At 33.5% G+C, this 18,368-nt stretch overlaps 1 protein-coding gene across 1 annotated transcript in view; it reads right to left on the reverse strand.

The window, feature by feature from the left end:
- The window catches only part of LOC120770055 (obscurin), a 120,051-nt gene extending 103,630 nt beyond the window's left edge, over positions 1 to 16,421 (reverse strand). The window contains exons 1-4 of the mRNA XM_040097174.1: positions 16,353 to 16,421; positions 11,355 to 11,447; positions 5,671 to 7,642; positions 546 to 815 (exon numbers count right to left, since the gene is read on the reverse strand). Coding sequence (XP_039953108.1) covers positions 546 to 815; positions 5,671 to 7,576 — 2,176 coding nt within the window. The 5' untranslated portion in view covers positions 7,577 to 7,642; positions 11,355 to 11,447; positions 16,353 to 16,421. The remainder of the gene's footprint in view (positions 1 to 545; positions 816 to 5,670; positions 7,643 to 11,354; positions 11,448 to 16,352) is intronic.
- Positions 16,422 to 18,368: the final 1,947 nt, after the last annotated feature.

Raw genomic sequence — 18,368 nt, forward strand, 5'->3', positions numbered from 1 at the left:
CCGATGACCTAAAGCTGCTGTCACTTTTTGATCGATAACATCGATTGTAGTTATCCAATTGTCATAAACATTTTACGAAATGTCAACAAGAGATCAAACTTTTTATTTCATATACCCACTAATAGGTGGCGCCACCAGAAACAGTTATATTTAAAAAGTTCTGTTTCTTTTGCGACAGGCCTTGTATGTGAGTCTACGGAAAGCCCTGCTTTAATTTTAGTTTATTGCAGGCATCATTAGATTAACAAGTCTGAGTATTATACTCACTGCAAGATATTGTAATTTTTATTGACCTATTTTTTCTACGGAACAGCTATGACAAATATAAATCTAATAATAATAATAATTTTGTGACTTTTCCTTAAAATTTTTTAGAAATAATGCTTGTATTGAAATATATTTCGCATACGTTCGTGACAATCGCTTGAAAATATTTTAATCTGAATTCCATATAAAAGAGGAGAAGCATATATGTATGAGTAGTAAGTTTAGTTAAATAAAATATATTATAAAACATGCGAAGAAATGTTAAAAAGTATGCTTACGTTTAACCTGTGCGCTTTTTGCTGGTCGAAGAATTTCGGGTTTTTCTAACGATTTTAAATTGTTTTCTTCCATCATGCGTGAGGATGATCGCGTTGCGATTCTCGACCCATAGTATTCTTCATTTCTGCTTTCTGCTCGGCTTGAGGAAAATATAGATCTATGATCGTCTTGTTTCCTCCTCTCTACTCTTGAGCTTGCTGTACTTCTCAAATTGTCTCCGTAATTGTCATATGAAGAACCTCTCTCATAATCTCGAGTGGTCGAACTCACTTGCAAGAAAAAAAATGATATAACTCAGTGTTGAATATGTGAATTTGACACACGCATGCATATTGTGGTACGTATAATACATAAGTATATATTTGAATCACATCGGTATTAATGATTGAACAGAGATACACATGTCTAATTTAGCAATATGTTCGATTTTATTAATATTTAGCGTCTGAATGCCTATTTAATTTACTAATTTCTAAGATATTGAAAAATTTCTATCAATTATTTACTACTCAAGTATATACATATTGTGTATACTATATATATTTTACAGGGTTTTACAATTCAATTTTCAATATTTCGAAATTAATCCGAAGGCAACATTATTTTATGATATTATTGGGTATTTATGTCCGTGTGAATGGCTTCTAAACAATTATTTAAGTACAGCAGGTTTTTAACATGTTAATAAATATATGTATATTATAGTTTTTTTAACACAAAAGGATTCGCATGCTGTATATGTATCCCTATCTGGTATTAAAATCCCCAAATATGTAATCCAGTGTTGAAATAATATGTACATATATGGTAATGACACCCTAGCATTAATCCTACGAATATAAAGTCGCAATGAAACATTAAATAAATTAATTAAAGCACGAGTCTCCTTGATTTTGCTGTTGATTTCAATGATGTTGAATGGATTTTCCAGCAAGACAAAGAAGAAGACAAAAGTGTTATTTAACTCTCGGAAAATTGTATTGCTGAAGTGGCTGGACATAAGGCAGTCCAGATTTGAATCGATTGATGATCTCTGCCAAACTTCAGAATCTTCCAAGCAATTTGACAACCCTAAACAACCAAAACATGCAATTTTGACCGAACGAGAAAAAATTGATACGCCTGAGTGCAATTAGTTAGGGTAACTTAATCCCTTATTGAAAAATCCAATAGTGGTATTGAAATAATTTTTTCCACATATAAATATTTTATATGGAAATTTCAGAAACTATTGTGTTTTTTAATTAAGAAAATTATTTGAATACAGTTTTATTTTTTAATATAATTAAAGTTGAAGTATTGCATATATAATTATGTGACCAGAGCAATTCGAAGTTGACCATCAGGTTAATCCCAATAGTAAGTGCTGAAAACAGCTCACGCAGGGATTTTAAACTATACACACAAAGTTGCTGAAACGAATTTCTAAGAGCATCACAACTGTTCAAAGCAATAACAATATATATATATTATTGTGTTTTTTTAATTATTTATTTTTTTCAATTCCCTAATGAAATTTCCTTGGAAATACCCCAAAAAAAAATTCTCGGAAAATTTGAGCCCTTCATATTAACATGAAGGACTGGACCAAGGCATGTAAAAATTTTCCATTGAAAATACACGACAATCGTGATTTTTTATCTTAAAATGTCTATAGCTAGAGGCATTTTATGGCATCGCTTTGACTTTAGACACATATTCTTCAGAATTGAACACTACAAAAATGCCTTTGCACGGTAAAGTCGAAACTCACACCGACGAGGTAGTACGGGGCTCAAAATCTTATTTCTCCACGAACTTGTCGGAAATTTTTTTGCTACATATATGTAGCTGTAAACAAAACCACTTTGCTTTTATGAGACATTAATGTAGAAATCTATAAAGTAAGTAATAATAGATATCGAAATAAATAAGCATATTCCGAATTCTGAAGTCGTGCAAAAACATAGCCGTGAAACTTATAGATAATAAAATTAATAAAAAATATTATTTTTTGTTTTGTTATTGTTTATCTACCATTTGAGTATTTCTTTCAGTGAGCAAAAAGGAGTATAATTAATCGCAACAAATACTGGTCCCGAAAAGACAATTAAATCAATTCAATTGAACATAGTGCACAACTTTAGGTTTATTTTGACAGATGAAAATGTAAACAATATGTTTTCGGTTTATTGTGTTCCAGACCTCAAATGAACAAAATAAATAAATTTGTATAGTACATATATTAAAATTCCGTATATAAATTTGAACTAACATTTCTTCCATGTCAGACATTTTGAATTACATTGAATATCAGCTGACTGCTGTTGTCCGCATTGCTAAAGCAGTTCGTTTTTAAGGGAAAATATGAAATAGCTATGTACCTTATGACAGTGGAATAAAATACACATGTCGTTGATCACGCAAAACATGTTACGAAACGAGAAGACTGTCAAAATGCACAGATCTTAGGACATTTGGTTTTTTGGAGATTATTGTTGTAAATTTTTTGGATATTTTTGATTCCATTTCACATAAGAGAATTAGGCCCTTATATACATATGTATTTACAATAACAAACTTGCTCTTAAACCTCAACATAATAAACTGTTTTAATATTTCAAAGCACTTACATATTTTGAACAACCTAAATATTTACATTATTTTTTTTCATGGCTATTATCTGTTTGAAAATCAAATATTTGTTTGATAAATTATTTCGAAGTATAAGTTTACACTTGTCAAAGAATTCTAACTAAAATATTTATATATTATACGTTGTTATTTGATACTGCTACGTAAAACAATAGTCACTCCCGTACTTTCTTCAAAAAAAAATTTGTAAAATTCACTAAAAAATCTGCAAAACTAAACCGCCTGGTCTCTCTTTACAAGCAAAAAGAGGAGTTTCGGACAATATTATCTATGTTGTTGATCAATTGATGTACCGACCCGAGTCAACTGTTACAATATGAATAATCGATTCTTCGGCAATGTTGAGCGCTTTCGTTAACGCAAGCTGAGTATGCAACCTGTTCGAAAAAGCACACCTGGTATCCTAGCCAAAACGGCTGTGGATATTATCACTCTAAATGTGACAATTTTGTTTATTGACGTACCCATTCAACCAAAAGTGAGCTTCATCACTGAACAAAACGAAAAGTCGCGCGCAACAAACCATTATTTTGTTATTAAATTTGAACATTTGGCAACATTTTTCTGGAGTATTTTTTAAAATTTTGTTTGAGATAACAGTTAATTGATTTATAGTAGTATATATGCATAAACCTCGCAAAAATAGCAGGAGAATGCAAATAGAAAATCTTTGTTTGATATGTTTGGTTATTTAGTTAATTATAATTACCTCAGTTTTTTTTATTAGAATCTTCGATTCGCTATTTCTCTACTCGAATATGCATTCCGTCAGCATAAAATCATATTAACGACGAGTAACCATCGGATAAAATCAACAACCGACCAGTTATTCACCATGCGCCAAATCTTGGAAAAGACCCGTGAAAGGAGAATCGACACACACCACCTCTTCGTCGATTTCAAAGCTGCTTTCGACAGCACGAAAAGGAACTGCCTTTATGCAGCGATGTCTGAATTTGGTATCCCCGCAAAACTAATACGGCTGTGTAAACTGACGTTGAGTAACACGAAAAGCTCCGTCAGAATCGGGAAGGACCCCTCCGAGCCGTTCAATACCAAACGAGGTTTCAGACAAGGCGACTCCCTATCGTGCAACTTCTTCAACCTGCTGCTGGAGAAAATAGTCCGAGCTGCAGAAATAGAGAAGGTACCATATTTTATAAGAGTGTACAGCTGCTGGCGTATGCCAATGATATTGATATCATCGGCCTCAACACCCGCGCCGTTAGTTCTTCTTTCTCCAGACTGGACAAGGAAGCACAGAAAATGGGTCTGGCAGTGAACGAGGGCAAGACGAAATATCTCCTGTCATCAAACAAACAGTCGTCGCACTCGCGACTTGGCACTCACGTCACTGTTGACAGTCATAACTCTGAAGTTGTAGATAATTTCGTTTATTTAGGAACCAGTATAAACACGACCAACAATGTCAGCCTGGAAATCCACCGCTGGATAACTCTTGCCAACAGGTGCTACGTCGGATTGAGTAGGCAATTGAACTTTAAAGTTATCTCTCGACGAACAAATCCCAAACTCTGTAAGTCACTCATTATTCCCTGTTATATGGTGCATAGGCTTGGGCGGTGACAACAACCGATGAGTCGACGTTACGAGTTTTCGAGAGAAAAATTCTGCGAAAGATTTATGGTCCTTTGCGCATTGGCCACGGCGAATATCGCATTCGATGGAACGATGAGATGTACGAGATATACGACGACATTGACATAGTTCAGCGAATTAAAAGCCAGCGGCTACGCTGACTAGATCATGTTGTCCGAATGGACGAAAACACTCCAGCTCTGAAAGTATTCGACGCTGTACCCGCCGGGGAAGCAGAGGAAGAGGAAGACCTCCATTCCGTTGGAAGGACCAAGTGGAGAAAGACCTGGCTTCGCTTGGAATATCCAATTGGCGCCACGTAGCGAAAAGAAGAAACGACTGGCGCGCTGTTGTTAACTCGGCTATAATCGCGTAAGCGGTGTCTACGCCAATTAAGAAGAAGAAGAAAGAAGGAGATAGAGGACAGCAGAATGAGATATATTTCTAAACTTCGCAAACATCCAAACCCATTAGCTAATGTCTTGGCACATTTCTGCAATCAAACTAAAGAAGTGATCTACCAGCCTACTAGAGAGCAACGTTCTACCAAAAAAGCTCAACCACATTCTGGAGCTTCTTTAGTTTTAAATAGATTTAAGATTTGAATACTTATTGTTAAGATTTACTAAGCAGATCCAATAAATAAAGAAATATTGAAAAAAAAATATTTTGAATGAAATTCAGCTATTGTTTGAGCTTTAACAAATACAGTTGATTTTATACCAGAAACTCCAGTTTATTCGTAAAAAGGAAAATATATAAATAAATGTAAGTACACATGTCCGTACACGTAACTCCTAATATATGGTATATAACATTGATTACAATCGAACATAATATGTATGTATGGTAAGTATGTTCTTTTTTTTACCAACAAGTAAGGTAACTTACATTCAGCGCGCCTCCGCGAATATTTAGCAGAATATCCAGTTGTATAGTCTTCCATTTTGGAAATGTTTGAGTCTGTTACTTCAATTTCTGTGCCTACTTCCTTGTGTTCCTCATGAATATTTTCAATGTGTTCTTGGGATTGGTCGTTAGTATATGGAACTTCCACGATCTCGTAGATGGGTCTTTTAGTTTTCAATGGAGGAGTAAATATGTGTAGAAAATCACGAGCTTTAGCTTTTTTAACTGTATCTTCAGCGTATTTAGTGGAATCAGTTGATTTAATTACAGCGCTTTTAATAAAACGTAATTTTTGTTTAGCCGTATGAACTGAAGTATCAAAATTTTGGGAGTCATAAATTCCTTTTAAGAAGTTTTCAGATTTTTGCTCTAAGCTTTCATTATGCACTATAAGCTTTTTTATAGATTGCGGCAAAGGAGGTGGCGAAGGTGGACGAGCTTTTACTATTAAAATTTCAATTGAAGTTTCGTATGATATGCGTGGTAAAGGTTCAAAGAAGCCAGGCATGCGATGAAAGTTAGGCGGTAAAGGCGGAGGAGGGTTTGAAGTTCCTCCGCCTTGATATGGCAAACTGATTAGGTTCGTTAAAGTATTAGACCATTGCTGCAAAGAAGCACTATCCTTTATGTTAGTAACATTCATATTTGTAGATTTACTATTATTTTCGTCTGAAGCTGCTGTAGTGTTAATAATAAATTTGGATGATTCAGTATAAAAAGGAATATCACTTAAAGTAATTTTTTTACTGCTCGCTACTTCTTTAGGTGTCTCATTAATTTTTGACAATGGCGGTGATAATAAATTTAGTGAGGACTTAATTTGTGAATTATTTGATATTTCGCTATTCTTACCAACAGATCCATCGGATAACATTCTAATATTGGAAAAATCCTTACATTTATTAATTAATTCTATATCATCAGTTGATGCATCCCTACACTGTTGGTTCAAAATTACATCTTTTTCAATCAGCATTGTATCATTTGCATTATTTATGGAATCATCTTTCTTTTTCGATAACAAAGCATTTTCTGTTACCATATCGGAAAAGTCTATCCTTTCTTCCTTAAATAATTCATCACTTTTAGTAAGAGAGTTTTCATTCTCTTCAGTTATTGTACTCTCAAAATGCTGTATATTTCTATCTGGATGCAATTGTGTATTATCTTCTAAGCATTTTTCTTTTTCTTTCACACGTGATTCCTCAGTTTTAATAAGTGAGTGTTTATTCTCTTCAAATATTTTACTCTCAACTGCTTCATGTTGTTGTTTATTTCTGTTCGAAAGCAAAATTGTCTGTTCTTCTAAGTATTTTTTCCTTTCTTCGTCAGTTAAATAGTAATCATGGGCCACATCTGAGGCTTTTATTCCAGAATAGGGATTATGTGCCTCAGCCTTCTGCGGTAAGTGAAGAAGTAACTCATTTTCATGCAGTACTTGTGAGGAATCAATACGCAAATCATCAGCAAAATGTTCCTGTAATGCCGATTCATCATCTATGTATGAAACAATTTCTTGAAACCATCGTTCCCGTATATCTATTTTGTGAGGTTTTAATGTAATTGGCAAACATGTGTTTTGCTTTCCCGGTTTTCCTGTTATGTATAACACATTTTCGGCGACATTATTCTCAATATTGCAGTCTGGTAGTTTAATAATGTTTTGTAAAACAAAAATTGACCGTTCTTCATTTATTTTCCTTAGATTAGAGATTAAAATCCTCGATTTAAATAAAAATAAATATCGATCGTGAGATTTTTGAGCGGAATCTTTTATAGTCCACCAATCGTGGTTAAGTAAACGTCCGATTTTATATATATTACCTCTATATCCTTCTATGCTAGATAAAAGTTTATTATGAAATGCTCTATTAGGAACGCTAAGCATTAGTTCCAAGGCTTTTTGTAAGTCTTTAGTATTTTCAGGCACATTATGTGAGTACTTTATTAATTCCTGAAATAAATTAAAAATACATAGTATTCTATGGCTAAATAGTCAGATATTTTGCGTTTTGTGTAATACATTTTAGTTTGTCAACAGACAATATGTAATATGTACATACATACATATATACAATGTACAATGCATATCACTTCTCATAGATACATCAACATTAAGAAATGTGTGATTTAAAAAACTAAGACTTTCCGTTACAAATTTATTGCTATATGTTTATAGAAAATGGTAAAACTTTTCTTGTCAATTTAATTGGTATCAAATGCCATCATTCTTAAAATTGAACAGCTTGGAGCCTTCTAACTTTTCCAATGTACGACAAAATGTCCACCTGCAATTGTCTTGATTATTTCATAATTGAATTTGACATATTGAAAATCGCCCAAAAGAAGCAAAAATAATACGTCAACATTTTTTGTTAAAAGAAAACTTCTATGAACAACTATGTTGATATGTACATACATATATACAAATGTACACAAATAGCTGGAAAAGTATACACATATATAATTCGCATAAATAAAACAATTTTAACACGGTTTTATCCCAATTAGCACAATTCAATTTACTTCTCAGTCCCGACAAATGAGATGCTTCTTGGAGTGAAAAGTGCGAGTACAAAACGTTAGATCGATATCTAAAAAAACTGAAGGACAGATAGACCGACATTGCTAAATCGACTCATCTCGTCTCTCTGCTCATTTATGTATATATGTACATAATATATATGTATATTATATGATTTCCGTCGTTTTCTTCTAGATGTCACAAACTTCCTGGTAAACTTAATACATACAAGGTATGTCGCAAAAGAAACAGGACTGTTAAAAAAAACAACAAAAAATTAATATTTTTCAAAAGTTATATTTTTTTATTCAAAGTAGTTTCCTTGTGCCTCGATACAGCGTTTAGCCCGGTCAATTAGCATTTCAAATGAGTGTTTAAGGTCTTTTTCGGAATGCTCTTGAGTGATGAATGGTTAATATGGAGTTTTTTGTCAAAAGATCAGTGACAAGCGTCGACCGATGACACGGCGCATTATCGTGCAACAGGCGCCAGGACCCTGCCTCACGGTATTGTGGTCGAGCACGACGAAAGCGTGACAAAAGACGCTTCATAACACCAAGGTGGGACGAACTCTCGGTGTACAATACCCTCGGAATCGTAAAAACAAATCAGCATTGTTTTTATTTTTGACTACTGAAGACGATCGACTTCTGATCGTCACAGAGGTTCTCACGACCTTCTTGGAAGCGCTTAAACCACTCATGCCCAATTCCACGGGATAGACACTGATCACCATAAACTTTTTTCATCATTTGAAATGTTTCAGTAAACGTTTTCCCAAGTTTAAAACAAAATTTAATATTTGCTCTTTGCATTTCACGACCGATGACCAAAAGCTGCTGTCACTTTTTGACCGATAACTTCGATTGTAGTTATCCAATTGTCTTAAAATTTTTACGAAATGTCAACAAGAGATCATACTTTTTGTTACATATACCCACCAATAGGTGGCGCCAACAGAAACAATTAAGTATATTTAAAAAGTTCTGTTTCTTTTGCGACAGACCTTGCATGTATACTTGGCCATAATTAAAAAATCAATACCTTAGCTTTGCAATTGATTAATATTTACAATATTATACATAAGAAAATAAAATAAATTAGTAAATATGAATTATATACTTATATTTAAGCAAAGAATTTATGAGTGAAAACAAGAACCAGAGAGACAGATATTTTTTGAAAAAATTCTATTCTAAGTTTCTTTCGAACATACTTTTTGTCCCCGGGCGCAGTCCATTTGTATTATCATCTGAACTCCATAATAAAAATATTGAGTAAAATTTTATCTAATGTACATTCCGATACAAAGGTAATGAGTTATAGTGACTTAGGGGCTCAAAACTAAATGTACGTAAAACTTCCTCATACCCAAATATTAATATACAATTTTTCTTTAGGGCGCAATCTACTTAGTTCGATTTTTTTCTTTGTACGATAGTGCAAATCTATATTATGAATTCCGTAGTTCACCGCGACCGGTTGCTCCGCCTAAATTCAAGCCAGAACAACATTTATCAATCCATTTCTTACAATCGATAGCAATCCCTAATACATTTTCATTATCTTTTTTTCTCAGCAGCATTCAGCAGCAAGCAGCATTCGTCAAATAAAACCAAACGGCAAAGCAAAAACAAAAATTTTAATATCCAAATATATATGTGCGTATTGGTAAGTAATTAAGTGTAGTTAGAACGTAGTTAGGTATATTACACTTATTATTATATTTAACATTTTAACAATATATAAGCTCTTACGCCGTTTATATGTATATTGTACGTTTGTGTTTGAATGCATATACACTTATGGACAAAATATACTATACACCAAGCAATTTTTACTTAATAACATTGAAATACTTGACATTAAAACTATTTTTTTTTAGTAATATCTTTGGCATACTTTATTAAACCTAAATATGTCAAAAACGCTTAATCCGAATATTAAAACTGAAAATTTTTTCAAAACAAGAAATAGCATTGGTCAAAATAATATTTGTAATTTTTTTTTTAATAAAAACAAAACAAATCAAGTTTTTCTTTTTTCCGTCCATAGGTTTTCAAAAACCCGTATATCCTCCCTGGTTTTTCATAAGTTTTCCAATTCTATTCGGCGTTGATTGAAGTAACTTTTGGCAGGTTTCCATTGGGGTACTCGTATAATCTCAAAGTTCGTTTGCTTTTCGCCACAATTGCCCTTATTTTGAAGTGAAATGACTCCCAATCTCTTAACGTCTTTCCACAAATTCTCAATCGGGTTGGGATTAGGAGATTGACTAGGCATACAGATCACATTTGCATCCTTAAAGCACTTAGATACCAAAATCGATTATGTTTCGGGTCGTTTTCTTGTTGATAACACCACTTTTTCTTCAGTATGTGGTAGCATCAATGAAAAAAATATTTCGCCACTTCTTTTTCTGCGTTGGGACTGCACTTATTATATTCAGCGGCAAAAGCTTATATTTTCTGAATGTGTGCCTTTCGTTGAAGGGCTTTACGCCCATGTAGATTACCGCCAATCGACGCCGAATTGTTCAAGAACTAGCATTTAGTTCAACTGCCGCTGCAAAGCCGAAAAAGGGTCCTTTTTTGCCATGAGCAGTATATGACGATCATCAATCAGTGGCTTTTACGCTTTTACGACCCATTCCAAAAAATTTATTCTTTTCGGTTTATGGTGTTTAAAGGAATATAAAACTACAAATACTCCAATACTTCAATTGGTATGAATAAGGTACTTCGAAATAACCACTTATTTTTTTTTTAAATATTCCTTTCACCTATGTACTTCATTGGTCAACCCAATTTAATGAAGCAATGATAACTTGGCACTCAAGCGCGTAATTAACAAAATAATAATGCAAGTTGTTGATACGGACGTTCTACTCATTCGCTTTCATCGTTAAAATATAACGGTATAAAAAATTTACTAGCTAAACTCACATATACCATATTATTTTGTCCACAAATATATACAATCTACAAATGAGTTAGTTTTAATTACGTGTGAATGCTTGCAGTACAACATATTAATAGTAACATAGTTATAGCGGATAGTAGATAAGGCTAATTTCTACCACCAAGAAAATAACGTGTAATGAGTGCATGTGAAAAGTTAAAAAATTAGGTTTATACTTTACCTTTAATAAAAACTGGTAGTCATTTATTCTCTGAATTGGTAACTTTAAGTGTTCGCACAGATTTTTGTCGTCCCCAATCGCCTTGGATATTTGCTAAAATGAAAAAAATAGAAAAAATAATCTTATACATATATCAAAATAAGTTGGGTTTTTGTCTGTTCGCTATAGCTGACTAAACCGTTGCATGAAATGAAAAATGGCCTGAACCTGAAGACAATACAATGAAGATGGTTTGTAAAAAACATTCAAAAAATGTGAATTTTTAACCGACTTACGAGCCTAAACTCCAATAAAAATCATTACTTACTTTTAACAGAAAATGTTAAAGTTAGACAGAGAATGTTATTTAAGCTGCAACACACTGATAAGGACAGGTAAATTCCGAAAGGTTCGAGCAAAATATACAATACCAAGTGAGACATGTCTCTCTTTGTTTGCATGTTTATACTCTTGCAACCAGCTGCTACAGAGTATTATAGTTTTGTTCACCTAACGGTTGTACGTATCACCTAAAACAAAATGGGACTACAAGCACGCCTACTTCCTAAAACAAACTATAAAATTCTATTTGATTTTTTCACTTTCCAGTACACAAATCAAGAAGTAATTAATATAACGGAATGAAATTTTGCAATAATACTTCCCTTAAAGTATGGCACCTTTTGACCAAAAATTGTCCAAATCCGACTAAAACTGTTCTAGACCCTAGTTCCCGAATATATGGGCACCAGTATCTATAGCTTATTTTCGACCGAAACTATCGCTCAATATGTGAGATATATAATTAAAATTCAGGGATAATCCTCCTCTGACAGTGGTATGTCTGCCAAAAACCGGTCGAATCGAACCAATACTTCCCTGAACTCTCAAATACAAAATATAAAGGTTTTCGAACTTCCAGGAGGTTATGCTGGATATAACAGCCAATATTTGAGTTATCTCAATGAAATTGGTACGGCATGTTTTCATCATGACAGTGTATCATTAAGCCTAAAAGGAATAAATTTGAATGAAAACCTAGACCTAGCCCCCTTATAACCATAACCAAGATTTTCGAACATATTTTGACTTTGACCATATTATTGGATAATATCGGGTCGATACTTGCACAACTCCCATCTACTACATATAATAACTTACGCTCTTCTAACAAAACGTATGCCGAATTTGTATGAGTTTCCGATCCTCTGGTTGACGTTTACTCCTTAAATATTTTCCTGGCTTTAATTCTAGCAAGTTGCAAGAGTATAAAATGTTCGGTTGCACCGGAACTTAGCACTTCCTTACATTTGGACATTCTTGTTCGTACCGTTTTGGTACTTCATATATTTTCCCGTTACCTCTGTGATTAACGCGCGGATAATGAGAAATTTTACGTAAATTTCAATATGACGCGCACTGCAAATACGAATTAGATATGGCGATTTCACAAATATGAAGCTTAACATAACCCTAAAATGTAGTAAAGTAAAATCGAGGCTCTTGTGAAGCAACATATTTTGTTACCAAATTGTACAAACTGAAAAATGGAGTACAAAAATAATATGCATGAGTCAATAGATATTTTTAAAGTTTCGAATTTTGTTAGAAATAAACCAGATAATTTAAAAAGTTTTATATCTGCAACGCAGCCTATGGGCTAATAAATTTAAGAGAAAAAAGCGTGGGCAGGACATACATGGCCATCCAGACTAAAAAAGATCCCACTTTAGGTGCTAAACTTTCGACCTACGAAAAAAAGGTTTTACATATGGTCAACTGTATGTTGGTCTATCGCGGGTCGGTGGTCCTGAAAATCAATTTATATTGCTGCCACAAAATAAATTATCATCAAATATCGTTTGCAAGGCAGCTCTGACTCAATAAATTACTTTTCAGAAGCAGAGAAAGTAAAATATATAGCAAAGGCCTTTCTATAAAAATTAAACAGTAATAATAATAATAATAATACAAAAAATTGTGCTTTCATGTTCGAATTTCTTTCATTTCACTCATTTTTAATGACCCCACGCAAAAACGATAACTTTTGAAATGTTTGTTAAGTAAATGGTTTCGATAAAACCTAAACAAATCTCATAAAGTCTAATATAATTAAAAAACCAGCTAACACCGATATACAAAAACAACAATTTATTTAATCTGTTGCTCTGGATATGTTAACAAATTTTGATGTTTTCAAGTATCGGGATTAGGACCTTATTTATGAAAATATAAATAATTATCAGCTTGTTACAGATAATTTTTTTCCATCATGATTAGTGTTCTGTGTACCATTTCACACCCAAACACGTGACCTTACGATCAGACCCCTCAAAGAAAATATGTAAAAAATAACTCTTAGTTCTTAAAAAAGGGATGTCAATTGATTGTTCATTAACTGTGTGCGCAATTATATCTAAAATCGACCTTATACTTAAGGCAACAAATCCACAGGCGAGCCACGAAGAACGCCGACTCATTATGGTTACCACATTCAACCCAGTGCCAATAAACGCAAATTGTACCAACAGCTTTAGTCCGAAAATAGTAATAGTAGTGTATATTGTATGATGAAACACCTATAGTCAGAATGCTGAAGATTCTATAATGGTTGTCAGATATGAGATCTTCACTTTCTAACATCTTCTTCTTCTTCTTCTTAATTAATACTTTCAGAGCTGGAGTGTTTTCGACCATTCGGACAACATAACCTAGCCAGTGTAGCCGCTGTCTTTTAATTCGCTGAACTACTATGTCAATGTCGTCATATATCTCGTCCAGCTCATCGTTCCATCGAATGCGATATTCGCCGTAGCCAACTCGCAAAGGACCATAAATCATTCGCAGAACCTTTCTCTCGAACGGATGTTCTTAGGCTACCCAGAGGATACTTGGTCAAAGGCCGGAAGTTGTGAACTGCTTGAGCCATGTGTAAAAGAATCGTTTCTGGCCACTCCCAAGTGAATGGCGATCAGAGAACTTTCCTCACTTGCATAAACTTCTACACATGACTCCATCCTTCATCAGATACAGTTATTCACAATAAAAAACTGAGAATGAATCATGCAAGCCAAACCAGAAATTTTGATTTTCCAGCTAAAAATCCTCTAGCTTAAATAACAAATAACATTACAAAAGTTTCGCTGATTTCTACATGTGGAACTCAACGCCGACTCAAATACAAGTGTCCTTAATGAAAATTGTTCAATGAAGCCGTCATAAATTAATGTTTATAAGAATTGAAGTCTCCTCAGCTAGTTAATACGATTCCCGGTTTCAGAGATGCTAGGTATGAAAATTTAATGAAGTTGTTATATAAACTGACGTTTCTAAACCGGTTAGCAAAGTTTTTCATAGGTGTACAGTGACTATTTAGTGTATGAGTAGAACCTCATGGAGCTGTTGCACTAGGTGGCCTTTCTTTAAGGAACACAAAAAATGTTATTTACCAAACTTTAATTAGATTTGAAAAGTTGTCGTTAAAAATTTGTTACTTCATTTTTGCCATAGTTTAAAGTTTTCGCGTAATACTTGTAGATGTACCAATGGACCAATACGAATGTCAACTAACACGTGTTCGAAGCGGCATCAAGATATTTCAATTTTCACACAAGTTATCTCTTTCACGGACAGACGGATGGATATCCGTCCAACATATAAGTAGTTATAACAACATATTTATCTCGATACGTTTTAGGTGTCACAAACACCATAAGCATAAGTTACACAAATTGTGACGTCATGAATTTATCATCACTACATAATTATATGGAAATGTATACATACAATCAAACTTAAAAAAATATGTAACTATTTTATTTATTTATTTTGGCAAGCACGTTTGTTGTGGACAAATTCGAAGATCTAGCAAAAAAAAATGCATCGAAAACGTCTTCGTTTTCTATATACATACTTGTATGTATGTGTATGTACAAAAATTACTTGTCACGCTTTCTCTGGGGTAAACTCCTAAACTAAGTGGGGTTTTGTGGTTACCACCACCACGACAAAGTTGATCACCGCGCTGTGGATATACTCTGTATTTAGTAATTTGTTTTTGGTTATTTTTGATATTTATTTCATGCGAGTGAAGCAGCGGGTAAAGATAGTTTAAAATATTATTAAATGATGCCATTGCTAGACATACAAACTTTTGTTAATTTAATACTGTAGTGGCACTATATACATATGTATGTTTAGGGGTTTCACATAGTCTCATAAAATTATAAGTTATAACGATCCGAAAGCATAGCGTTCAGAGTTGTATTTGCGTAAACTTATTTTAGTATGCAAACCAACAACAATTTTTTTAAACTAGTATACAAATTTATGATTTTATGATTTTACGACGCTTTAGGACACGTTGTGAGTAACCCAGTTATTATTATCACTTTATTCATCGCCTTGGAGAGGAAAATGAGTATTAGGTAATTAAGAAAATATATTCTTCAATAATTGTATCACTTTACTATGAGCACTATTTCGGAGTATTATTGTATTCTTAATCACTAGATTTGAAGTATTTTTTCTCTTTTACTATTTTCTTGATGTTTTATCATGTATAATAAATTCATAAGTTATGCAAATAGATAACTGTTTCGAAATCTCATATTTTCTCTTATTTTCTCACATTAACTTGTTGGCGTAAAATATTTGGTACATGAATTTGCTCAAGGTCACATAAAAATAACGTAACATATATGTATATAAATAAATGTATATGCTTTCTTTATTTATTTACTTTGCACTATAAATATACTCCAAGAGAAAAAGGCATATAAATATACATATATACATACATATATATACTTATATGTGTATGCAAAAGATTCAATAAGTTCCTTGTATTACATGTAAACTAAAATTGTTTTCTCATTGTTAAGTGGTGGAGTATTACAACACATTTTCTATAATTCATAAGCACAATAATGCAAGTGAATGCAATATTCAGTTCATATATTTCTCATTAAGCTATATATATATATATGTAAATATCATATATATATGGTTTATACATACAGGCCGATAAAGTCACGAAATATTTGGAGAAGCACACCCGAAAATAATTATAGAAACTTTTTCTCGACACGTCCACTAGAGCTACTCAAAAATGACTAAATATTGAATGCGCTGAAAGTAGAAAATTTTGTGAAATTCTAAATATAATTATTTTTGCCACGACAGATACGCATATCATGTATATTCTTACATATGTACATATATACATTTATACGTAGATAAAGATATACAATTTTTTATAGAATTGTTACATAGTGATTAAGATTTTCTTTATGATTCGCATGAAGGCTATTCTCGCATAAAAAATAATTAATCCATATTTAATTAGCAATCAATCACTCATATATACATATTAGCTTCTTTTTCTTTACTCGCGCAGAAACCGCTTACCGTTATAGCCGAGTTAACAACAGCGCGCCAATCGTTTCGCAAGGCGGCGCCAATTGGAGATTCCGAGCGAAGCCAGGTCCTTCTCCACCTGGTCTTTCCAACGGAGTGGAGGTCTTGCTCCTCCTTTGCTTCCCCCCGCACGTACTGCGTCGAATACTTTCAGAGCTGGAGTGTTTTCGTCCATTCGTACGACATGACCTAGCCAACGTAGCCGCTGTCTTTTAATTTGCTGCACTATGTATGTCAATGTCGTCGTATACATACTATATATCATACAGCTCATCGTTCCAACGAATGCGATATTCGCCGTGGCCAACGCGCAAAGGAAAATACATTTGTCGTAGAACCTTTCTCTCGAAAATTCGTAACGTCGACTCATCAGATGTTGTCTTCGTCCATGCCACTGCGCCATATGGCGGATTGGGATTAATGAGTGACTTTGTTTTTGTTCGTCGAGAGAGGACTTTACTTCTCAATTGCCTACTTCGTTCGAAGTAGCACCTGTTGGCAAAAGATATTCTACTTTAGATTTCGAGGCTGACGTTGTTTTTGGTGTTGAGGCTGGTTTAAAGATACATGAAGTTATCTTGGACTTCAATGTTATGACTGTCAACAGTGACGTGGGAGTATAGTCGCGAGTGCGACGACTGTTTGCTTGATGGCAGGAGATATTTCGTCTTGCCCTCGTTCACCATTAGACCCATTGTCTTCGCTGCCTTATCCACCGAGCTTTTAATTATAGCTGACACAATGCTAACGAAAATCCGCGTTTAGGTTTATTGAGATATTCTGCACTAATATCGATATATGCACTATAAAGTTAACCAAAAGGACGAATTGCAATATATTGGGTATATGAGGGAAAAAGGAACAAATCAATTACTTATTGATATATGGTAACAAAAAGAAAAGATTTTTTCTCTTTTTAATATTAGATCCCATGATTATCAGAAAGAAGAGTTCATTTCAATAAAATATCTTGCAAATTTACTGAGATTGATATCAATAAATCTAGGGATAGGTATTTCCCCAAGAGGCAGAAATCATCATAAATAGGAGTCGAGCACAGGGATATAGCGATTTCAATGCAAGGACAAAATTTTAAAATAAATATAGTTCGAAAATAAAAAAAAACGCTTTTAATATTAAAGCATAATTAATATAAACTCACAGTAATATAGTCCAAAAGAGACTTGTATCATTGTCAGAAACGTTCGATATTCGAAAAATATGACATAAACCATCCCTTCTTAATTCATGGGGTCTATATGCCGGAATGGACATTAGTTTTATTCATTTTTGGATTAACATCTTATTTATTTTTTGCATATTATTTTATTAAAAAACTGTAACGCGGACTGATTCGCGCAGTGAGTCCCTGAACACCGTTTATCTCTCTGTTCAAAAGGACATTGCGTTGGCTGACGCAATTCAACCACCATTACACCTACTCGTTACCTTTTGTAATTCAGCAACATACACGCATTCAGGGCCACACTCGGCAGAGTCTTTAGCTCTCACCTCGCTCTCAGCTTTATTCGTTTAGTTACAGTTCACAGGCGTTGGAGAAACAAAAATGCAAAGGCTACTACGATCATAAATTCACACGAAGTTTATTAGAAATGA

The sequence above is a fragment of the Bactrocera tryoni genome, chromosome 3 (assembly GCF_016617805.1).
Source record: "Bactrocera tryoni isolate S06 chromosome 3, CSIRO_BtryS06_freeze2, whole genome shotgun sequence".
NCBI lineage: Eukaryota > Metazoa > Arthropoda > Insecta > Diptera > Tephritidae > Bactrocera > Bactrocera tryoni.